Source organism: Columba livia, chromosome 1 (genome assembly GCF_036013475.1).
Source record: "Columba livia isolate bColLiv1 breed racing homer chromosome 1, bColLiv1.pat.W.v2, whole genome shotgun sequence".
NCBI classification, from domain to species: domain Eukaryota; kingdom Metazoa; phylum Chordata; class Aves; order Columbiformes; family Columbidae; genus Columba; species Columba livia.
The window spans coordinates 57,579,697-57,605,191 of record NC_088602.1 but is presented as its reverse complement, the minus strand read 5'-3'; the positions used below and the strand labels follow the sequence as shown (position 1 = coordinate 57,605,191).

Sequence of the window (25,495 nt, the reverse complement as noted above, 5' to 3'; positions counted from 1 at the left end):
CGCGTAAGCCCGTCGCGGCGGGAGCCTCGCCGCTGAGGGCGGAGCGGGGGCTCGGAGCAGGGGCTTGGACCAGGGGCTTGCTCGCTGCCCGGGGCCAGACAGGCCCCAAGCCCGCCCCGGCTCACCCGCCGTTAACGGTCAAGCCAACGGTCGCGGCGGCGCGAGAGGGCAGGGCGAGCCGACCCCGCCCCTCTCCCCCCGCGGCCGGCCAGGTGCGCGGGACAACGGCCGTCACGCAGGGGCAGCGCCCACCCACCAGCGGGAGGGAGCACCCTGGGAACGGGGTGCAGGCGGGACCCGGCTTTGTGCGAGGCGTCGGGGCGCTGACTTCGGGGTGGAAGGGCACGACTCGCACCAGCCCCACGGCTACCGCAAGTGATCTTCTCGCTCCGCTTGCTCGGCCCAGCCTGCCGCGCGTCACCGCCAACGCCACCAATGGGCGAGCGGAGCTGCCCCGGGTGGGCGGGGAGAAGGAGGGGTGGGACGGCGAGCAGCCAATGAGCTCTGAGAATGTTTCTCGGAGGCGAAGCCGCCGCGGCCCCTCCCCCGTCGGCCGCTCGGCTGGGCGCTCTCCGGGCGGGAGAGTTTCGCACCCGGGTGGGAGATGCCGCACGGACTCCTTCTCCTCACAGGTGACGCCGGGCAGGGCTGCGCCGGGCGCGGTGGGGACTTGCCCTGGCCCCGTTCGCTGCCGGGAGCGCTGACGGAACCGGCCCGGACGGACCGGGGGGAGCGGGTGGGACTGAGGGACGGGACGGGGCGTGATGCCCTGCTCGGCGGGGCCGGCGCTGCCGCCAGGACAAAAGAGGAGCCGCGAGTAGGGCAGGGCCGCTGCGAAACTCCTGGTGGGGCTCGCTTTGCCCGCCCCGCAGCCTCGTCCCTGCCTCCCTCCCTCCTTCCGTCTCTGCCCGCCCGCCGCTGCCCTGCCGGGCGGGCTCCTTCCCCGGAACCGGGCGTGCGGGACGCCCTCAAGTTTGCGGCGCTCCGCGCACAGCCCTTGTGACCCTCGGTGCGCGCCGCGGGGTCGCACAGGGGGACGGGGACAAGCCTCCCCGTGGCGCCGGTTCTCTCCGGCGGGACCCATGGCGCCGGAGCCGTGCCCCCTACACTCCTGCCCCGGGGGTGTCCGCGGGGGGTCGGCCGGGGGCAGGGGTGCTCTCCGAGGGGTCGTCTCGGGCTCTTCTGTCCCTGGGGAGGGCGGTGGCGGTGAGGTGGCGCCCTCCCTGCCGCCGCTTGGCACCGTGTCAGCCGCTCGGCACCAGGAGAGCCCTTGGGGCCGCCGCTCGGAGGGGCCGCCGCTCGGGGGGGTCGCGGACCGTCGTGGGCGTGGGTGCTCGGACCGGCTCGGTGGTTAACGCGATGCCCGGGTAAGGGACCCCCCACCGGCCTGGCCTGCTCTCCAGCACCGCAAGGGACGGGCTGCCGGCAGATACATATCAGAGAAATAGAACAAGCATAATGGGAGAAACTTTCTGGGCAAAAAGAATTTTGAATAGCGGGCACTGATGCTGTATCTGGGCTGTTACGAGCAATGCAATACACTTCCATCAGACTAACAGCCTTGCTTTTAGTTTTTGGTTTTGTCAAACTAAAAGCACAAAAGTGAGTTGCTTTGGAAGAAAGGTTTTGCTCTTCAAGTGGCTGATCTGCTTTGCTCTCCTAAGGAGCATCATTCTGAGGTTGCAGAGCTCGATGTTACCGACTTTATCTGAATTTGGGAGCACTGTTATATAATCCCCAAAAAGAGAAGGGGCACTGGTGTGACAGGGAGTGCTGTGTGTTCGTGTGCATGTGTGTGTACAGAGATAGGGAATATGTGGAGACTGGAATTCAGCATTGCAAACAGAGCTACAAAGCAGTTGCCTTAGCAGCTCTGTTCAGCAGTCTGTTCAAGAAGCAGAACGACTATAGCTTTTTCCTAGATTGTATGAAGACGTTACACGCAATGATTTAAAAAGCCAATAAATAAGAAAGTGTGAAGCTGGGCATCTGTATGTGTGTATGATTCTTGGGGCTTACACATAAAAACTTTTTATTCTGCCCTGCTTTTACTATGGTTTTCCATTTGTAACCTCCTCCCCCTGCCATTTATAGCAGCACTTGATAATAAGACCATTCAGCAACATTGTCAGAGTACCACAGAGGCAGAGTAGCTCTCCAGGCAGGGGGCTGGCTTTGGAGCATCAGAAGAGATCCTTCCAAGTAAAGGTGGCTCATGGTTAAACCTCCAGCCTCAGTATCTCCACACTAATCTATCACTCAGCGCTGCTGGGTTGTGTGGTCTTTTTCAACTCCCTCAACAACCTCATAAGCCCATGAATACAGGAGTGGAATTTAGCCTGTACTGTGCTTGGTGGGGTGCAGAGTGATCTAGTGAACACTACTTGGGTCTTGGTTGTACGTATCTTTTCTCATTGTTTGAATTGTTGAGATTTCAGGCCTAGTCCGTTAACTGCTGTTGGTATATGTTTACCTGTGATGTTTGTATGAATTCCCTGTGGGCTATGTGTAAGACTAGGTCCTTTAATCTGATTAACAGGAAAGAGCTGAGCTCTTTTTGCTATTGATATTTGTTTTTCACACTCAGAAGGAAATTCTAGTGCTCGTCACTCTCTTAAGAACTTTATATATGTGTCACAGTTCCTGTGATGTGCCTGTTATACTTGAAAAGAATAGTAAGAAAGAGAAAAACTGATTTGCTCAAGGTTTTAGAACTTAACCTGTGCCAAAGCTTTAACTTAAAATCTAATATTTTTTTTTGCTTTATCTCTTTGCTCTGATCATGAGAAACTCTGCTGTTCTTCCACATCTGAAGTAAAAAATTATGTTTAGATATGTTCCAGTAATTATGAAACACTGTGAGAGTGAATTAGTTAGGTTGCATGAAACTTCATTCTTGTCTCCCAAGCTGATTCTCCATTTTAAAATTCTTTTTTAAGTGAAATGCAACTATAACTGTGTATTTGTATGTATTTCTTTCAGATTTGCAACCAACATAATGCTGAAGCTCCCAACTTGGAACAAGCACTTCACAGAATGGCACAAACAGAACCTAATTTGGACCATGACATATCGTGGTTGCTCCTCCCATCATACTGGGCTAAAATGGTTGTGGCGTTAATTTCCTTCCTCTGTTTTGCAAACAGCTATGATGGAGACTTTGTCTTTGATGATTCTGAAGCCATCATCAATAATAAGGTTTGTCTCTCTTCTTTTCCTCCATGTACTTTGACAGAAATGGTCATAGGACAAGAAATCATGAGAACATTTGATCTTAGTAGGCTCAAAATATTCATCCTAGTAAAGAGCTTCCTTCTGATATTCTTTTTTTTTTTTTTTTAACTTCACTTCTCTGTTTTGTTTTATTGTTTGTTTTTTTTTAAAAGTAAGCCTTATTTAAGGTCAACAAACAAGCTGTACAGCAGTGTTCTACCAAAAAGCTAGAAGCATAAGCGTGCTTAACAAAATCTTATTCCTAAAGCTATTTTAATAACACGACTTGGGTTCTAATGCATAAACAAAAGAGTGAAAAAAATTAAACAGGTTTGGGTTTGTTTTTTTCTTCAGAATGTGTCCCCTTTCGTTCTTTTGCAAGTGAGGTGCTCTGCTTAACAAGTGTTGATGTCTGATCAAGGAGAAGGGAGCTCTTTTTGCCACGTCAAGTGGATTTTGTCTGCTTGTCATCTAGGAAAGCATTATCTAGAGTTGCAGCAAATTTGGATGTGATGTTTAGTAACGCTCATTCGCAGGATACCTGTACATCAAAACTGCCTATAGATCTAATTTTATGCTCATTTCCAAGTCAGTGAGAGTATGCAGTAGATGTTTCTAATACCCACTGATTTTAATAAGAGATGTTTTCATTATATTCTCAGGGTGACAAATGAATAAACTTACCTCTGGTTGCAAGGCACATAATGCATCACTAAGCGATTGTAGAGTGCAGGGGTTCTCCAGCTATGGTTTACGCTATGAAAATGTTAACAGAAGCAAAGAAAGAGTCCTTTTCCTCTGTTCCTTTCCCACTGATTATTTCTGTGACAAATGTATTTTTTTGAAATAGAGACAGGGTATTGTACTGTATTTTAAAATGGATCATACATGCAGTGAACAGTCCTTGAAATACTTAGAAATTAACATGTGACTCAAATTAGCTGAAATTTTTCTGACTTTGAGGAGTTGAGTGTCTGTACTTGCTGAGACACTTCATAGATTCACATGTAGAAGTTAGTGAGCCTGTGCTCATGGGTGAGTCTTGGTGTTACTCAGCAGCTCTTACGCTCTTCTGAAAGGTACTTGTTAAATGTTTGGAAAGAGAAACACAAAATAAAAAGAATCACCCACATCTGTTGCTTCTGTTTTCCTGAAGCCATGGGGATACAGGGACAATAATCTAGAGACTCACACTGCTAGAAGAACACAACTCACTTTTTTTTGCATTGCACAAGATTTAGAGGCAACTTACCACAATGTGGCTTTTAGAATCCCACAGAATTAGTGCTTCCTTAGGCAAATTTATATTGTGTAAGTCATCATACCTTGAGTTATAAATATATGGGGGAAAATACAGCTGTCAAATTGGAAATAAATCTCAAAGCTTCTAAGAGAATACTGGAAACAAATTAAGAACCTACAGTGATTTATTTGTTATTTTTTAAGAAGCATTATATTTTAAATTACACAGCTCCCGGCAATATTTCATTCTGCAAAGTTTTATTTGGGGTGCAATTATAATATTTTAACTTCCTGAAAGAACATGCAAAATACTTACATTGCAACAAGGCTTTTTTTTTTTTTTTTTGCATATGTGCAATTTCTACACTTCTAATCTTTATACATTTCTTTTGGTTTTTACTTTCAAAATGCTTCAGCTTATCTATGCAACACAACAACCTGCAACAGGATTATAGCTGTTGGCGATTCTGAGAAATTCAACCAACTGCTTAAATAGATTAATTTATACCTAGTCTGTGTGTTTGAAAAACTGTGAGGCTTATTCTATTTTTTGCATCAAAATCCTCTATTATTCCCTAGAAATTAAATGAGATTTTGGTGACAGTATCATTTTTAACACAGGGGTCATATGAGTATATGGAAATACAAAATCCACAAGAAAAATGCAGAGACAATGACTTTACCAGTTTAATCACTGTACTAGTATTTTCTTGGGTGCCACACAGTGATCTTCTTGTTGATTTCCTATCTCTCACCACCACCCCAATCTTTCAATTATTTTTTTTAGTGAAAGATACACTGTTAGTTGACCCCTATGCCTACCACATCATGGAACATTCTATTATTAGGTTTTATTTGGGTTCAGGGCCGTTTTCCAGATGCTGTCTTGTCATTTTTAGGAGCATTTTAACAGGTACACAGCAGTTACTTTTGTCTTTATTTACTGGCCTGGCAAGACAAGCAATTGGATTAGGAGGAGCTTCAGACATAATGCATCATTTCCATAAGCCTTTATGCAGAAAAACTGACCTTTCTTCAAGTATTGAATACTTCTGTCTGTAAACTGTTGCTAATCAAATATTTAGAGGTTCTTTGGTATCTACTTTCAGTTCTTATAGAGAAAATCATACTTAACTTTTAAGCAGCTGTGTCTCTTAGAGCAAACCATTCCTATTTTAGGATAAGTCCACCAAGTGGGAAAATTAATGTAAATTACTTTCTCTCACAGAACTTGGATACAAAAGCAAGATACATGACTGAAGATTTCTAGGTCATATGGAAGTGTAATCTCATCACTAAGTAATTCCATGTATTCAGCTTTTCCTGCATTCTTCCTGTGGAAGACAAAAGAAGACTGATTCTACAGGAAAGGGAAATCTAGCCTTGCACATCTCAAATATATCTCCCATCTCAAGTTATTGAAGACCATCAGTGACACAGAAGGCATACTTTAAAAATTTTAATACTAAAAAAAGTCTCTCATAGTCCCTTTCTTTGGCAAATATACATAAGGAGCTGTGCTGTTGGTTCGGAAAACAATCTGCAGAGTGTAAAGACTTCAATAGGTGTTGGTGTACAACCCAGTCACAACTTGCCCCTGGAAAAGCAGGCCATATTGATTGATGTAGTGGGCTGCTGGCTGAGCGCACTCCTGCTCTGAGAGTCAAATTATGACCTTTAGGCTTTGTGTGTACCAGTGGGGAACAGAACAGGAATTTAAAATTGCAGTCCTGGGAGAAGAAAGAAATTTGTAGCTATTGTTAGGCAGTAGAAACATCGGTGAGAGAGTGAAGGAACTTTGCACCTCTGTAATTCTTAAGCCCAATAGGATCCTCTGTGAATCTGGATTTCTTAAGATTTTCCCTCAGAATGCCTTAATTTACAGCTACAATGTAGAACTTTCAAAGACTACAGTGTTAGCCCTTCTCTCTTTTCTGTGTATTGATTACTAAGCTATTAGAGAGTGCTTCACTTCATTTGACAGTGCGCTAGGATTTTTAGCCCACTTCTACTTGCTATTTTTTTTTTTTACCATGTTGCCTAATATTGGCCAAACTTGATCAAGTGACAGAAATAAATCTCATCCTTGATTTTTGGATAGATGGAAGTCAGAATATGTCAAGAGAAAAGCAAGGAAAACTGGATTGTTTCAAGTTCAGTTTAGAAGCAGCCAATGAGTGTGATCCAGACATTTGACTGTACCTTGGGACTAGCAGTGGTATGTATTCTCTCCTGCCTTGTTGGCAGGCCACCAGTGTCAGCTAAGGATGAGGTGGAAGGTACTGGAAACCAGAGGAGGTGCTCAAGATAATTGCAGAGGCAAGTGAGATGGTAGCAGCGTTTGAGAGGAACTGGAGTTAGTAAACCAAAGGAATTGTGATGTGGGAATTTTGTAAGTATATTGAGATGTAGGAGTAGTAAGACAAAGGTCACCAGGCTTTGTAAGACCTTTCGCGGTTTTCGCAGCCTGGTTTGTCTGCTTAGTTGTGTTTGTATTGGCTTGTTAATCTGTTCTAGTTTGTGGGTCTCTTGAACAAATTCAGGGGAGAAAGCAAGGGTAGAGTAACCTGTGGTTGACTGCAGGTGTGATACCAGTACTCATATGAAAGCTATTCATCACTCGTACAGTTTTGTTCTTAGGTTCTGTCTTAAGTGTACTTAACCTGCACGTTTGCTGTAGCATAAATTGATATTTAATTGCCTCAGGGAAGCAGGAGAAGAGGGCCACGTAGAAGATGAACATGTTAGTTTGAGTTTCCCAGCATGTCCTCACAGAAGACTGAGCTGGATGTTACCAAGGTCAATTTCTTCAAAAAGGTGGCTTCCTTATTTTTTCCCCTCCCAAGCATATGTTTTCCATTCAGTAGTCTAGGATGTCTGGATTTTTTCCATTATCAACATGGCTTAAAGATAAAAGGAAAGAGTAGACTTTTACTTTGCAGTGGTTTTTTAGTAGTCCCCTAGCCCACCACAAATTAAAATAATTAATTACTTTCTGTCTTCTGCTATTGATCTTTTAGAGCAGTATATAGAGATTTTGATTTTTTGTTTCATGTATTAACAATCTTTTTTTAAAAGCTATTTGAATAGCATCCTATGTGAACTAAGGCTTCAAAAAGAGCTAATTGTTGTTTTCTGTCTTTGGTCTCTTTGCTTTCATGCTTTCATTAGTAGTTGTGCTACTGACACTGGTAGAAAAATAGTTGTTTGCAGCAGTTTGTAGTTGGCCTCCTTTCCAAGATAACCTAGACCTAACATCAAAGGCTTTTTACAAAACTATAAGGTAAAGGTTTTTTTTAATGTGTTTCATTTCTCAGCTATTAACCAGATTATCAACGGATGTGAATACTTACAGTTGTACAAAGTTTCATGTGGCTTTGCCTGCTTACAGGCCTTTATGATGACAGGCATCCAAGATGTGACCTTCATTGCAAACTTGGGTACCTTGTCAAATGTCAGTAGGGAGCCAACAAAACACCTGCTATGTCTATGTTAGTGTGAGCTTGTACTAGTTAGAACTTGTTTGTGTTTTAGCTGCTTCGAACAAAACAGAAATGTTAAGAATCTAATAATTTGTCATGTTTTCTTTTAGGATCTCAGGGCAGAAACCCCACTTGGTGACCTGTGGCATCATGACTTTTGGGGTAGCAAACTCAGCAGCAATACCAGTCATAAATCATATCGACCACTAACTGTCCTAACTTTCAGGTGAGACTTCCTTTTTACTCAAGGTCTGAATTTTTTTAGCACATATTGGCTCATTTGATTATAGGGAGGAGGCAACAGAAAAGGAGAGACAAAGTATCTGGAATGTAGTTGGATACCTTTCCTGAATATGATTTTCCTGTTCACTACCTTAATCTCCAATTGAGTTTTAATTTTCAAATTGTTTCTTTCCCAAAGTGTACCTTATTTTGACATTATGTATTTCAATTACCTTACGGAGATTACATCTTATGCTCTTACATACGTTGGTACTAGGGGCAGTATGGTTCAGTATGTAGGTCACATCATCAAAGAACTAGGAGGTGTACGTTCCCTTCACTTAGCCATGCTGCCACTTATACTACTATTGTAGTTCCTGTTCTCTGCTTTCCCAGTGACCTGTCAAATGATTTTTTTATAAATAGCACCAATCTACTGTGGCCTTTTGCCACTAGGTCACTGAATAGTCTTCCCACCTCTTCCCCCCTGATATTCTAACTTTGAGTGTTCCTGTGAGAATCCTACTGAGGTGTCTCACTTGTATATATAACTTGCTGGTTTTCTCAAATAACTAAAGGTTTATGAGGATTACTTCTGCAGATACTTAGCTCATGTTTTTTGCACAAAAATTTGAGCAAGCAGTAGACCATGTAGAAATTTGGCACAGTAATGCCGAGAGTGTTTGAGGACTCAGTCTTAAGCTTCTTTATTTTCCCCATGCAACTCAGTGTTGTGGATGGGGAACTGGCACTGATTCTGCAGTTGTTTCCAGTCTAAGCCAGGAACTAGGCGATAGTGGAAGAAGTATCCCCACTCTTAGTCCTCATATTTAAGCAAAAACTTGGACTCTCGAATGCACTGTCAATGTTTTAAATGCTTAGCACTGTGGCTTTCACTGTCTGTTGGGGTTTCTTCACATTTTCTTCAAGGAAAATATGCAACTGAATAGAATGTGTCAGAGTCTTAAACCTATTAAAGCTTTCAGTGCATTATACAGCACATGCTTTCCTTTCTTCTCAACGTCTCTGTGGTATATTCCATCTGTAGTAACATCTTGGTTAGTTTAAAGAGCAAAGTGGGATACAGTCATTACTATATCTGAAAATATAGATGAGCATGTGGAAATGGTTCATAAAACGCCATTTTCACAAGTAAGAAATTGGTTTTCTTAATTTCCCTGAGCTCTGACTTATGTGTATCACTTTTATAATAGGTTAGGCTTTTTAAATAGATTTCACTTAAGTCAGATGCAGGCTGACCAGATTAACTGTATAAAATTCCCTATTCAAACTAGGTTTCTGTGTATCTCACTTACTGATAGAAGTATACAGATGATAACAAGATGTTTCTGCCTTTTCTTCTCCCTCTCCATTTTACCACAGAGTTCCTATCTTGAAAAGTGTTTTATATTGAGTTTTTACTTACATTTTTTTCTGGTTCCAATACTTGAATGAAACTTCTCTCTAACCAGTCTCACAAATTGTTACTAAGATGTGCTAACTGACTTCTTTCTGGATTGATACTAGATTGTACCCAAATGGTTTCCATGTTGTCTGTCTAAGTGCTAGGATGTTTTTCAGCTAGAATGTTAGTGGAAATCGTAGTCTCAGTGCATATTAGTTTCTTCACTGTGTGGATTTAATTAAAATTATCTCTTCAGGTTGTTTTGGGACATAGTTTCTCTTAAGCCCAAGGATATTCCCCCTGTAGGTTGGGTTGTTTATCTGTGGGACACTCCTGCTTTCCAACATTGAAATTATGTTGCTGATTAAGAGTCAGTTCTAACTAGCCACAGGTATGATTAAAATAATAGCATTAACATATGCCTTTGGAGAGGATAAATATTATGCTGAATGTGATATCCCATATGAATACCTTTGAGTAAAGATCAGGACATTGTTTCTAGGCTGCTGTGGTGGTGAAGTGCTGATGGCAATACCATGCATGCTGGGGTTTGCTGATACTTCTCAGCCTTTTTTTGTTTGTTTGTTTTTGGGTTTTGGTTTGGTGTGTTTGTGTGGGTGGGTGGATTTTCTTTGGTTTTGTGTGTGCGTCTAATATCTTGCTATGGATTTGTTTAGGTTTTCTGGTTGCATATCTCAAACTATTGATGTCATTCCTAGCCTTAATGTTTTTGTTTCTATATAGAATTAATTACCTTTTTGCTGGAGGCTTCTACCCAATTGGTTTCCATGTCATCAATATAATACTGCATTGTACTATCTCAGTGCTGATGGTTGATGTGTTCTCGATTTTATTGGGTGGACTGCAATTCACTAGTAAAGGAAGAAGGCTAAACCTGGCTCCAAAGACATCTCTTCTAGCTGCTTTGCTGTTTGCTGCACATCCAGTGCACACCGAATGTGTAAGTACTGAAAATTAGCTCCAACGATTTATCTCGTAGAAGTTATCACCCACCTTGACTAATTAGTTCTGACGTAGCCTTGTAGTCTACACATTGCTTTTATATATTCATAACACTTCTCTTGGCACATGTCTTATGAGAACAATCAAATATTATGGTTAGTACGTCCAAAAGCTTGTAATTCCACAGGGCTGGACCTTATTAGGGAAGATAAATTGAATCATTTAAGTACAATAACTGAAGAAGAATAGCCCTAACCTACAGAATTTCCCTAATTACTGGATTAAGAATTAATTACCAGGAACATTAGCTCATGAGCAGCCAAGGAGAATGGAAGATAAACTGAGTGCAAACGCATAACCAGTTTTTATTTTGACTTTCTTTGATTAAAAAAAAAAAAAAACAAGGAGATGAAAAATTAGGGCGTGGCATTTTATGAACTGGGCATGTGATTTTGTTAGAATACTGCATCCAGTTTTGAACCCATGCTACAAGGGGGACACTGGGAAAACTGCAGAGGGCTCAAAAGAGCCATGAAAATGATTAAAGGACTGGAAATCATCCTTTGTCATGAGAGATCAAACTCCACTGGTTTATATTTTTAATATGAAGGAGAAGATTAAAGGATTTTTTTATCACAGTCTGTAATTATGTACGTGGGGAACACAAATTTGATAGTAGTTGTCCCTTTAATAGTGCGGACAAAAGCATAACAGTGGTTGGAAGCTGAAACTGTAAAGATGCAGAATAGAAATATGGCACATGCGTAGCAACCAATTAAAATACCTGACCAAAAGTCAAAGTCCTTGTGTGGAAATTCTAGTGAAGAGGAGGTAGTTTTCTTAAAAAGCTCTTTTTCTCTCACAGCTAAGAAAATCGTATGGCCTTATGCTGGTGTGCTTGCTGTGTGTGGTCCCTGATTGATTCATCTTTTAGTAATTAATAAATGAAATATAAAATAATCACAATGCAGGAATTTTTATTTTTTTTTTCAGAGCTTGGAAGGACTGAGCTACTGAAACAGTACTAACTTAAAATTTGATCTTTGTGCTAGTAATGAACTTTGAATCCTCACTGCATCTTACTCTATATACATGGCACTGATTTTTCATTTATTTGCAATATGCCATGGTTTGGGCTTTTTTATTTGCTTTGCACATGATTGATGGGGAAGAGGTTATGGAAAGCTATACCTCTTAGGTGACTGGGGACGCTGCATGTATTGGAAACCTAGAGGTGGTGAAAAGTTATGTATTAGCAATTTGGCACCTTGACAGTGTGGCTAAAACATCCTGCCAATCATTCTTCGGTGTTTGCTTGCCTGCAGAATAGCACATTGTACTAGTGTCAAAAGGGCCCCTGGTATTTGTTCTCCAAAACCAGTTCTAGATGTCAAAGTGAAAAGCAGAAAAAGTCTTCAGTGCTTTCTTTTGATGGTCTGATGTGTAAAGAGAAATCTTATTTGAGTCTTAACTTTGTAGTAGGCTTACTATTGACTCCTTTATCAATATCCATAATTATATTCTTCATTCCATTTGACTCTAAAATTTATTTAAATCAGCAAACAAATGTTAATAAGACCCTTTTCATGTCAAATAAATAACAAATGACATGGTCTGCTTGCATGTGTGAGGTTTGAAGACTTGCATATGCTTTGGGCGAACACTGACAGAAGAGGAAGTAGCATTCTTACATACTATGTCTCTTCTAATAATTTACACAGTGAATAATAGATCTTGCAGCACTGTAGCAGTCACGATACTGCTATGGTTCTAGCATGAGTGTGTGTCAGGCATCATCTCCTCAAAAAGCATTTCTCATGATTTTAAAGCGGTGAGTTTTAAGTATCATGACATTCTGGTTTTGAGATGAGATGACATATTTTGACATAAAATTGTGAAGAATCTGTCTGTTTGCTGCTTTGGATTTTGGTATATAGAGCACAAAACAAACTGTCATGTAAAACAGATCTTGAAAAGTTTAATGCTTTCAGTACCTATGTAAGAAAAACATCTGTCATTATCATTTTTCTGCCTACAAGTAAACACTTGTGGTGTGGTTCTCTCTTCTAAGAATACTTATTCTTTGTAACACTTGAGTGATGAAGTACTAAATGAAACGTGGATGTAAGAATATACCTAATACTTATTTAAAACTGTATTTTTTTTAGTTTACCTTGTTACCAAGGGCTATGGGCCTGATCCTGCATTTGAGATAACGTACTACTTGATTAATCTGAGGCCCTATATGTTATTAGCCCCTTAATCTCTTTATTGTAACAAGTTGGCATTTACTTTCAAAACTGTCTCAGTTCACCTTTACTTTTAGCTCGTTAGCTGAGCACAGCTGCTGAAACAGAATGACACTTCATTATTATAACCTTTCAAAGCACCCCGCAGCTACTGAGTTAATTCTTGTAATTCCTCTCTAAGATAGAAAAAGATACAGAGAAATTAGGTGCGTGGCTTTGGATAAATCAGTAAGTTTTTCTCACATGAATTTGGGAGTCCAACAGTTTCTCCTTTTATGATGCTCAAGTGAAGCTGAGGGTGAAGTGGGAGAGATGTGGATGCAGTTCTACTCTCATACCTCTACAGTTCTCTTTCTCTCTCTGATGTTTCCTAAGAGAGAGTCAGCAGGTGCCTTTAAACAAAATGAAGATACAATTTACCTTTTTATTTTCCTCTCTCTGTTCCACTCACAAAATGGGACAACTGGTGTATTACACAAGAAGCAAAGCTTCTGCTTTTCTCCCTGAACCATCACCTCAAAAAGTGCATTAAAAAAAACAAAACCCCAAACCTGTAGCTGTTCTGCCCTGTTTCAGAAAGGCCTCTGTGTACATCTTCTTCTGGAAAGATGGAACCCAGCACTCCAGGAAGTAGAGCTAGACTGAAAACAAAGGGGTGTTTCCATGTTCCTTGCTCTGGGTGTATGTTCTTGTGAGGTCCTGACATCAGGGCCTTATACAGTCCCCTGCCACCCTCCTGTGTCATGATTTCCACAAAACATTCATGGTGTATCCTGACACTTGTGTAATTGAAGAGTGAAGATCCAAAGATATGTCATGCTTTGTCTCAGCAAGTTATTGTAAATACAGCTTAAGGGCTCAAACCAAAGCTCATTGATGGCCGTGAGAATGCTCTTGATTAAACAGGTTGGCACAGATCTGGAGGATATGCTAGAATATGCTTCTCATTTTCTTTTGCATTAGTACAGCCTCTGTTACAAGATACAGTTGGAGGTAGCTCTAATGCAATCAATTAAGATAACAAAAAAAAAAAAAAAAACACTGCCAGAGGAAGGTTTGTTTTTTTTTTTTTTTCTGATTCTGCAGGCTGGAAGCTGTTTGTTCATTCTGAGTGTTCAGACTGCAATCTGAAGGCTGGCTTGTCTTCTGAAAAGTGGACAGTCTTGATTTACACTTCAGCAGAGCTGCTAGTTTTGTTGGGCTTCAGAATGTTTGCTGAGAGTTCTACTGAAAGGCAAACTCATCAAAAAACCAGATGGAGTGGGGCAGAGTCTACATTTTCTTATGCAGATCCTTTGTTTCTTAAAACAGCAGTTTTTCATAAATTAAAGCCAAATAATGTACTTAGTTGATACTAAGCAATACCTAATCAAAATTATGATGTAGATTAGAAAACTGGCTATCACTAATCCAGTAAATCAGGTTAAAAAAAAAGTGATACAGCAATATTCTTTTATGCATTTCACTTTGTATATGTGTGTGCACATTTATCTCAGGTTTTCTAAGAATAAAATCTGTTAATCTGAAACTTTTTTTTTAAGGTTGCTGGGATTGTTGGCAGAGCGGACCTACTGTGTGCCCTGTTCTTTTTGTTGTCATTCCTTGGCTACTGTAAAGCATTTAAAGAAAGTAAGCATTGTTTGCCCCTTTAATTTTATATTGTGTGTATTTTCTTCATTCATACATTTCAGTGGAGTATAGCTAAACTAAAAATGTTGACGATATTGTGGTTTTAATGTATTAATGTTTATACCCTTATAAAATAGTAAAAAAAAAATCTGCTTTAGCAGATATTAATTGTTAGATCTGGAAGGGTTGCTGTTCCGAATTCCTGTTAAACACTAAGAATTTAATTTAAGAAAAGTCTATTTTGTAATAGGCTTATTTGTTAAATGTTTTATTGTTTAGAGGCATGAAAAAATATTTCAATAAGTGTTTTAGAAATAAATCAAACCTATAAATACATATTTTTAAATATTTTAGTACACTTTATGCCATTATGCTGGGATGTCTTAAATGGGAACAAACTTCAGGAACCTTACTTGTATTTTTAATGAATTGTAGAGAATTATTCATATGAGTAAGCCCTCTAAATTCCTGCAATATGCAAGTGCTGGCGTATACCTACTGAATGTAGTATTACTCAGAGTTTTTGTAAGACAGCTGTATTTAACATGCGTAACTCCTTCGGTTTTTCTTCAAATGAGCTTTTAGATCTGTTGTATTACTTGATCTGGATGCAAGTTGGCAGTTCACATACAGTTGTGGAAAAATTATCTTGTGCCTCTTTTAAATAAACACACAGGAACATCAATCCATTATTATGGAAAACTATACAAGGCGTGCAGCCTGGTACATGAATGTGTACCACCACAAGAAATATGGAAATAATTTGGTGAACCCACAAAGAACTGTGTTGTGAAGAGCTCGTGTAATGTCAGTTCAATAGTCAGGGCCTTTAATGCTTTAGTAGAGTTAACTGTATTACAGTGGTACCTTAGCTGGCTGTGAATGATGTAGCTTAACAGCATAGTCATGGATGGCATCATAGAGCTTAGTGTAGGCTGAGGCAGGTAAGTTGGTCTGCAGTGAGCTCTAAGATGTTGTGAATAGCTCCTGCTAATTGAGTTTAGATTGTTTAGAACTATTTTGCCAATCTCTACAGCTGGTATCATAAGTTTAACTTAGTCTTTGCCACTTCAAATGATACTTCTGGTGATTCCTGTTCACTCCTGATATTTTTTCTCCCCTTTGAGTTGGTTTCATTTGTTTCAACAGAATTAATAATTTCTTGGTGAAAATTGGCCTTTGGATATTGCTTGCTCATTTATTCTTTTCTCACCTATTTTACTGGGTATGATTGTGCTTTGATGTTTCTTCTGTTAGTGCCAGAGTAAATTAGACAAATCAAAATATTGGCTACGTGCTTTCCAGTTTGTTGGTACAGGTACCTGTATGACAGAGATAATAATCTTTTCTTGAAGAATGCAAGAGCCAGATTCTTAGGATGACCATTGGAGACTTTTATAGGTCTCTGTAGTTATTTTGCTATGGAGGACATCTCAGGAATGATTAGGAATGTGATGTGTATTGTGGTTAGGACTATTTTGAGTGCTTGTACAACTTGAGAATGCCACTTTGATAGCTTTTAGAAGTCAGTGTCATTTTAATAGTATTCTTGTACTGAAGTTCTTGTCATTGATACAAAAGAAGGAAAATGTTGTGAAGACAAGATACTAAGCAGCACTTAGTATTTTTTATTGGACATTACATTATAGTAATGTCAGAGCTGTGTCTCTTAAGCAGGTTTGCCAAAGAGAACTATGGTCTGCCAACATAGTTGTGCCTTTTGTCTTTCAGAGCAGTTTTCAGTCATCACTGTCCCCTTCACTGCCTGCTTTTCCATCAGTGACTTCTTAAAGAAATTTAGGCTTTATTTGTACTCAGGAATTTGTATGAAAGTTACATACTTGAGTCTTTCCCAACAAGTTTCCTCATTTGGGGTAGGTTGGTGAAAATTTCAGGTCCTTGCAGATTCTATCTGGCAAGTCCTAAATAAGCAAGTGAAAAGTTATTTCCAGCACTGTAGGGAGCACTAATAAGTTCTTTAGCGGGTCTTCCATGGGGCCTGAAGGGAGGAGCCCAAGCTTCAGAGTATTTCTTTCCTTGGAACTTTACATGACTTGCTGCAGGCTGATGAGCAATGTGCCGAAAACAAGACATTTCAGAATCAAGGTTTCAGGTCAGAATGGTTCTGGTCTGAAAACTCATTTTTGAAACCCCTGGGTAAGATTCACTGCTCATCCTAGATGTGTCTCGCTGTGAAAATCATTCATTTGTAAATAGAAAGATGGGTGACGTGGAATAGAATAGACTATTTCAGTTGGATGACGCCTACAACAATCATATAGTCCAACTACCTGAGCATTTCAGGGCTGACCGGTAGTTAGAGCATGTCATTGAGGGCATTGTCCAAATCCCTCTTAGACACTGGCAGGCATGGGGCATCAGTCACCTCCCTAGGAAGCCTGTTGCAGTGTTTGACCACCCTCTCAGTAAATAAATGCTTCCTGACATCCAGTCTAAACCTCTCCTGGAGCAGCTTTGAACCATTCCCACATGTCCTGTCGCTGTATCCCACAGAGGAGAGCTCAGCACCTCTCACTCCATGTCGCCTCCTCAGGAAGCTGGAGAGAGAGAGCCATGAGGTCACCCCTCACCATCCTTCTCTCCAAACTGGACAAGCCCGAAGTCCTCAGCTGCTCTTTATAGGACATTCCTTCTGGCCTTTTCACCAGCTTTGTTGGCCTCCTCTGGGCACTTTCAGGGACCTTCACATCCTTCTTAAATGGTGGGACCCAGAAGTGCACACAGTGCTCCAGGTGAGGCTGCACCAATGCTGAAATGAAATGGGGTAATGACCAGCTGGTGATGATGTGTTTGGTGCACTCCAGGATGGGGTCTGTCCTCTTGGCTGCCAAGGCACAGGCTGCCAGCTCATGTTGACCCTCCTGTCAACCAGCACCCCAGATCCCTTTCTGCAGGGCTGCTTTCCAGCCGCTGCTCTCCCAATCCTTACTTGTGCCCAGGGTTATTCCATCCTAGGTGCAGAATCCAGCATTTGGCCTTGTTAAATCTCATTCCATTAATCATAGCCCAATGCTCCAATCTATCTAGATCCCTCTGCAAGGCCTTCTGTCCCCCCTAAAGAGTCAACAGCACCTCTCAGTTTGGTATCATCAGAAAACTTGCTCATGGTGCATTCAACTCCTGCATCCAGATTGTTGATAATTACATTGAGCAGAACTGGCCCTAACATTGAGCCCTGAGGAACTCTGTTGGTGACCAGTCGCCAGCCAGATGTAGCCTCCTTCACTACAACACTTTGAGCTTTGCCCTGCAGCCAGTTCTTCACTCCATGCACCATGAACCTGCACATTCCACAGCTGGACAACTTGTCCAGAAGGATGCAGTGAGGGACACTATCAAAGCCTTACCAAAACTGAGAAAAGCTATACTCACCTCCTTCCCTTCATCCATGAGGCAGGTGACCATACTGCAGAAAGATATCAGATCAGTTAAACAGGATTTTCCCTTTGTGATCCCATATTGACTGTGCCTGATGTTTGCACTGTTCTTTAAATGTCTTTCAATAGTACCCAGTATAATCTTCTCCATAATTTTTCCAGGAACTGGGGTAGAACTAACAGGTCTGTAGTTCACTGGGTCTTCTCTTACACCTTTTTTGTAGGCTGTAATAACATTCACTAGCTTCCAGTCAGAAGGGACCTCCTCAGACTCCCAGGTCCTTTGGTAGATAATCAAGAGAGGTCCTGCCATAACTTCCACTAGCTTCTCCAGTACTCTGAAGTGAATCCCAGGTTGTCTCCACCACTAGTATCCCTACAAACTTGAGTTCCAGCCTCATAAGCGAGCTGTGTTTCACCTTGTATCCATTATGTATGTGATGGTCTCTGGCTTTGCTGTCTGAACCTTCAGGAGATTTCCCTACTTTTTCACCTTAAGCACCTAACTTGGGCATGCAATTTAAAAGCCTAGTCCAACAACTTAAAGCAGAATTAGCTTCATAGATTAGATTGCTTGGGTCCTTAGCCAGCTGAGTTGCAGAAATCTTCAAGGATGGCAGAGGGGCACCACGTGACCAGTTCGCCTCAGCCTCTTTTCCTATGTTATATTCTTCAGCCTCCTAATCATCTTAGTGGTTCTTTACTGGAGTTCCAGATTGTTGATAGATTTCTTGTGTTGGACACCACACGGAATACAGTACTCCTCATGTGGCCTCATAAGAGCTAGGTAGAGATGAACAACCACTTTCACTGACCTGCTACCCTGTTTCCCTGAAAATAGGGCTTACCCCAAAAATAAGCCCTAGCATGATTTTTCAGGATTTTTGAGGATGCTTGAAATAAAGCCCTACTCCAAAAATAAGCCCTAGTTGCAGTTCATAAAAGAGTCAATCTAAGTAGTGTTCAGGCAGCTATACATGTAAAAAAGTAATAAGTTTTGGAGCAAAAATTAATATAGGACCCTGTTGTATTTTCGGGGAAACAGGGTAGGTATGCTGTAGCTAGTACAGCCCAGTGCGTGTTTAAGCTTCTTCATTGCTGCAGAGGTGTACTACTGACTCATCTTCAGCTTGTCAACCAGGAACTCCAGATCCTTTTCTGCAGAGCTGCTGCCTAGGCTGTCCCCAGCCTGGACTGTTGCACAGTGCTGTCTTTTGTTTTCATGCAGCTTCTGTCAACCTGTTCCTCCAGCGTGTCATGGTCCCTCCAAATGGCGGTCCTGTTCTCAACTGTACACCTGTGTAATCTAGCTGAGCCCCACCAGGCACCAGAACCAGTTTTACTTTCTGCCCTTGCTATGATTTGTTTCCTTTGGGAGGGGAGGCTGGTCCAGCCCATCAGGCAGCTGTTTGAACATTAGTGTCTGTAGAAGAAAGGGTAGCATCAGTATTGGAAGGGGCAGCTACAAAGAAAATAGAGGCTTTCTCTTCCCAATGAGCCACATGGAGAAGACAAGGGGCAGTGGGTATAAGTTGCACTGGCAGAGGTTTCACCTTGATATGAGAGAGACATTTTTTTACAATGAGAGCAATCAATCACTGGAACCACCTCTCCAGAGACGTGGCAGAGTCCTCATCACTGGAGGTGTTCAAGACGCAGTTGGATAGCGTGCTAGGTAATCTCATCTAGGCTCCCTTTCCCACAAAGGTTGGACCAGATGATCTTGGGAGGCTCCTTCCAACCTGGGCTGTTCTGTGATTCTATGTTTGCATGAAAAGCTTTAGGAAAAGTAACCGTGGCTGTAGTAGAGTGTGACTTTTCAGTGGTTCTGATGTACTAAAGTAAATATGAAGTTTTACCCTTGGTTGCCTCTGTTTTGGTGGTATGAATTTCCTTCTTTTGTGGACAGTTGTTCAAGCCATTCATGAATAATGGGATAAATAAGGAGTAACAACTTTTTAATCAGAGTTTACCTGGGTTTGATTCTGCATAAATTGAGGTAGTGAAAGACAGCGAAAGTTGTCTTAGTCCCAAATGTAAGCTGATCTCACTCTGCATATAGGTAGAGAACAGGCATTTTAAAAATATGCACCTGTAGTGTAAAGAACAGACTTAAACAATGTGTCCTAAACAGCAAAGAAAAAACACCCTTTTTTCTCTCAGAATGTTTTCCTTCTGCTGGCAAATCTACAAGATCCAGAAAGTCTGCAATACTACCAGTGCGTATTGGTAGTTCTAGTCCAAGATAAGAGTTGCTATTGCATGACTTTCTAGGTCAGACCAAGATAATAATTTATCTTAGTGGAATAGTCCTTGTTAGTAAGAAAGGGAGAAAAGAAAAAAACCTTCTGTGCGTTCCATTGCATAAGGCTTATATTTCTGATCAAATATAGGTGCTTTATGATGATCTTGCAGAAAAGTGGGATCTAACCATTTATTTGTTCTAACATCCTATTTCCTTTTGTCCTGATAGATTTTTTTTTTTTTTTTTTTTTTTTTTTTTTTTAATATGTTAAAGGCAAGCATGATGCTAAACCCTAGGTCAACTGCATGTATACTTGTTTCTGGATTTGGCTGTCACATGCACTTGGGTCACCAGCTTTTTACAAGAAGTAGGAGAAGCACTATCAAAGGTGGATTTTTTAAATTGTTATTAATTGATGCATGGTAGCATGACTCTTTTGGAGTACTTAAAGAGAGTACAACTATAAGTGCTTTAGGATTTGGGGACTGCATTTATGTTGTCTTTCAAACACAGTTACCAAAAGGTTTGAGGCCGGTTTGCTTTTACTAATGAACTTCGAGCAGGCGTCAGAGTAAAACAAACACCAAAAAGCCTGAGTTGATGCTACTGTTACAGTTGTGTCCTCAGTAATATGTACTGTTTTGTCACCAGCAGCATCCCAGTGCTACTATCAGACAGATCTATGTCTTTGATAAAGAACCTGACTACTCTTGCAGCCAAGCAATGCGAGGTTTGTGTACAATAGAGTTCCAGAAATCTATTTGTTTCACTACCGTAGATGTAGTTGTTGAACTGTCATTCTTAGTCTTCTCTAAAGGAGACAAAAGCTATAGGAAAGTGGTTGGTGCTTGTTTTCACCTAATGTCTAAGTGAATGAATGTTTGAATTTGTTTTTTTTTTTTCTCATTTGGTGAAAGAACTCATAAAATGTCTGAGGAGTATTGGGGGATGCTGCAGGGAAAGTATATATAATACTGAAAACAATCAGGAGATCAGAAAAAATATCAGTGTCAGACTGGAAGACTTCCAAAGGAAAGTAATGGTTTTTTGTAAAGCTCAAGATATACTGCACCTTGTTTGCTTGATGTGGTTTTTGGGTAGACGGTTTCTTTTAGCCAGAATATGCAGCTTTTTTTTTTTTTTTAAAGTATAGCATTTAACATAGTATGTGGGCTATAATTATGTCTTACTGAAGTTCTACAATTCTGTTACTTTTTTACCAATATGCGGTTTTTGATGTTACCAGCTTTGATAGGATAATATTTATATTTGCAAGGAACTAATCTGTTGTTCTCATTCCGTCCTGCTGTTTTAAAACACAACTGTGGGGACAAATCTACTGCATAGGCTTTGGAGACAGCAAGAGCTGACAACCGTTTAGGTATGTTCTGAAGGGAATTGTGGGTTATTAACTGTTGAATTTCAATACAGCTTCTCCAGGAATTCATGAGGCATTTTAAAACTGCTGTAGTGTTCATTTTGCCTTCCTTTGTCTTCAACTTTGACAGCAATCCAGTTGTGTGTATTTGCCATCTGCATTGGCAATCTCTGAGTGATGTAAAATGATGAGTTCATTATTTGATTCAGGTGAATAATATTGGCCCGGATATTAAATAGGGGATCAACTGTTTGCTCATATGCTATAACTTCTAGAAATTACTTTGTTCTGGTTGTGTGTTTGTGTTTTGTTCTGTGTAGTCACCCGTTAATCATCTACTAGTTCATTGCTAATTTAATAAGACATGCAAAGCAGACCATAGTGATGAGTTTTGTTAATATTGGTGCTTTGTATTATTGAGGCTTTCCTATAGATAGGAAATGTTTAAGTCTCCTCTGTGTAAGAGATCAGTGTTAAAATATGGGGAATTTGTTGTCTCTTTTGCAATTGGTCAACAGGTATTTACTGCTATTAAACATATGGGGCCTGATTTTTCAACTGTGTGACCTACTGTTCATATTTGAACACAACGGGAGGGAATAGTTGTATGTGGATAAACTAAAAATTCTTATTTTAGTGGGTAGAGGAGAAACAATAAGCTTTTTCTGTGGGATTATTGCTAAATTTTGCTTGTCCAAAATGGTATAATTAAGGGATAGATGATCCCTTTATTGTAGCTTATATGTAATGAGTTTGAGATGCTTGGATATGTTTAGGAATGGCATTTGCTATTTTAATTTCCTTGTTAAGTGAAACACTGAGCTGAGCTGTAGTAGTATGTACATTTGGAGACACAGGAGGAAATCTCAGGCTTAAGTTAATTCTAACAGTGGAGTTTTATGTGATCTTTTAAGACTATGTAATTCTTCCCCCTTTGCTTAGCAATTCACAAGTAGGGAAATCTCAGAGCTTGGTTAGATGAGTATTTGTAGTAGTTTAGTTGGAAGATAGCATCCCCACAGGCAAGGCACGTCAATGCAATATACGAGTGTTTGTGGTCTATTTCACTTAAAAATTAAAACTTCCTGCAGGAGCTCAACATAACTAACTTTGCTTCAACTGTCAAAGGAGTAGGTGCTCTCACAGAATCAATTACTTGGTCTCCACCTGAAGGTGGTGAGTTAAACTGCTCCAAGTTGTCTTCTAGCTGAGCCCTAAGGTGCTCAGCTTTCAAGAAGGAGAAGCTGAATGTCTGAATTGGTAGTAATTGTTTGGGCTATCATTAGTTTGACTTTAAAGTAAGATTAAGCTTTGTAGTTTAAATGCAGTATTTTCTTCATATCCTTAACTTCTAAGGAATTTGTTTTCATCGGTTTGTGGATTTAGGACAGTGCAAAATCAGGTCTCGTAAAAGAAATAGGATTAGTGTTTAGGAAGACAAGAGTTGAGCTGTATCATCAATGTGCGGTTCTTAAGTTTAGGAACAGTCCATTCCATGCTGTAGAACACTTTGTGTATGCGTACTTGCTCTAGGAATGCTTATGTTTAGATCTAGCAGTATAAATGGAGGAGCCCTTCTGACTTGCTTATGGTTTATATAGGTATTTCAGTGAATCACCTCAACTTGCAGACTTAACATACTCCTAAAGAGGGACCGTCTGAGCAATCTTTTTGGTTTTGTATAGAAACACTATATTTTTCTAACTTAAAAAAAAGAATAAGCAAGTATTCTGTTTCTTTGGCATACTCACAATTTTGTCCATCTGTTAGAGTGGCACAGTGCCCACTCACAATATGGTGTACCAGTTTCTACTAGGCACAGGTGCCAACAAAAGATTGGTTTCATTTTCTGACACAAGATTTTTCTGGTGGGAAGCAGTGCTGTATTAGAAGAATGTGCTTTGTTAGGCTGATTACTTCTGCTGGCATGTGTGTATCTCATAATAATAATTAGCACTTATGCAGTGCTTTACATTTTCAAATCACTGTTTAAAAAAAACAAAGATTGAAGGCATTGCTGAATGCTGGTCTTTTGTTTTTCCAACCTAATTTACCGAGATTTCCGCAGCTGGGATGGGGGTTGGGGGTGTTATGCATATTGACCCACAAACAAGCACAAGATAAAATGTTACTTAATTGAAATATTTTCTTTTTGAAGTTTAATCACTGATGAATTTTCATAATATTACAATTCTATATATGACTGTACTGACCTTTTGAGGCTCCAAAAGAAAACAATGGAATGGAGATTATCACAGAATCACAGAATCACAGAATCACAGAATCGACTGGGTTGGAAGAGACCTCAGAGATCATCGAGTCCAACCCTTGGTCCAACTCTAGTCCGTTTACTAGATCATGGCACTAAGTGCCATGTCCAATCTCAGTTTAAAAACCTCCAGGGACGGCGAGTCCACTACCTCCCTGGGCAGGCCATTCCAATGCCTGATCACTCTCTCTGTAAAGAATTTCTTCCTAATATCCAGCCTAAATTTCCCCTGGTAGAGTTTAAGCCCATATGAGAACCATTATGGTTCTCAAGAGGAGATCTAGATCATAGAATCACAGAATGGCTGAGGTTGGCAGGGACCTCTGGAGGTCACCTGAGCTGAACTGCTCAAGCAGGGTCACTTAGAGACCGTTGGCCAGGACTGTGTCCAGATGGCTTTGAGTATGCCCAAGGATAGAGGCTTCATAACCTCTCTGGGCAACAGTGACAGTGTTCGGGTCACCCTCACAGTGAAAAAGTGTTTCCTGATGTTCAGAGGAAACTTCCTGTGTATCAGTTTGTGCCCATTGCCTCTGGTCCTGTCACTGGACACCACTGAGCAGAGCCTGGCTCCCTCCTCTTTGTACCCTCCCTTTAGGTATTTATATACATTGATGAGATCCCCCTGAGCCTTCTCTGCTCCAGGCTCAACAGTCCCAGCTCTCTCAGCCTTTGCTCATAGGAGACAAGCTCTAATCCCTTCATTATCTTACTGGCCCTTTATTGGACTCACTGCAGTATGTCCATGGCTCTTGTGTGCTGGGGAGCCCAGGACTGGACACAGCACTTGAGGTGTGGCCTCATCAGTGCAGACTAGAGAAGAAGGATCTTCTCTCTTGGCCTGCTGGCAGTATTTTGTCTAATGCAGCCCAGGATACCATTAGCCCTCTTTCCTGCAAGGGCGCATCACTGGCTTGTGTTCAACTTGGTGTCCACCGGGACCCCCATGTCCTTTTATGCCAAGCTGCTTTCCAGCTGGGCAGCCCCCAGCATGTACTGGTGCCTGGGGTTGTTCCTCCCCACATGCAAGATTTTGCACTTCTTATTGGACTTGATGGGGTTCCTACCAGCTCATTTCTCTGATGTCTTGGTGGCATCATTATCTAGGAGGATCTTATGGGAAACTATGTCAAAGGCCTTACTGAAGTCCAGGCCTTTGACACTGTCTCTTATAAGATTCTCATCATGGGTCCCTCATGATTTATTTTCTGCTGGCTGCTTTTACCATCTTTGAGAGTCCGTATTTAGCTTGGCTGCACTTGAGAGGCTGAGACATTCCTGGTATCTGAGACTTGGGATGTTCACAAGAAGACAAATCTGTTTCTGCTATCAGGTTTTATTCACTAGACCTTTTCTCCAGTTTGCCAATATAATCCTGCCTTTCCTTAGTATGCTACCTGGCCATTGCAGCCTGGCAGTATCTCCGGACTTAATCAACATATTCCTTATTCCATCATCTGAATTTTTAAAATGATTTATTAGAGCCAGACAAAGGAAAGAGACAGTCCAGGATGTATCTTTAAATTTTTCACAATGAGCTAGACTCTTAGTGTAGTTTTCCAGCTGTTATTTGTATCCATTCTATAATAATTTCATGCAGCCCATATTTTTTCTGGTGTACTTCACACTATCTCTAGTGGTATTCTCATGCCTTTGTGGAGCCAAGGTATACCATGTTTACAGGTTTGCTTTCATTGAGAAGGCCCTTTTCATTCTGTCCAAGTCAGAAATTATACTTAGTTTGATATAAATGGCTAAAATATGTCTTTGGCAAATAATCATATCCTTTTATGTTTTAGA

The 25,495-nt window shown here is 40.9% G+C and overlaps 1 protein-coding gene across 6 annotated transcripts in view; it reads left to right on the top strand.

The window, feature by feature from the left end:
* The first annotated feature begins 474 nt into the window (after positions 1–474).
* Positions 475–25,495, top strand: part of TMTC4 (transmembrane O-mannosyltransferase targeting cadherins 4) — a 59,427-nt gene continuing 34,406 nt past the window's right edge. For all 6 annotated transcript variants that reach the window (XM_065057737.1, XM_065057727.1, XM_065057733.1 and 3 more), the window contains exons 1-5: positions 475–632; positions 2,983–3,198; positions 8,048–8,163; positions 10,309–10,525; positions 14,318–14,405. In XM_065057737.1, coding sequence (XP_064913809.1) covers positions 498–632; positions 2,983–3,198; positions 8,048–8,163; positions 10,309–10,525; positions 14,318–14,405 — 772 coding nt within the window. In that variant the 5' untranslated portion in view covers positions 475–497. The remainder of the gene's footprint in view (positions 633–2,982; positions 3,199–8,047; positions 8,164–10,308; positions 10,526–14,317; positions 14,406–25,495) is intronic.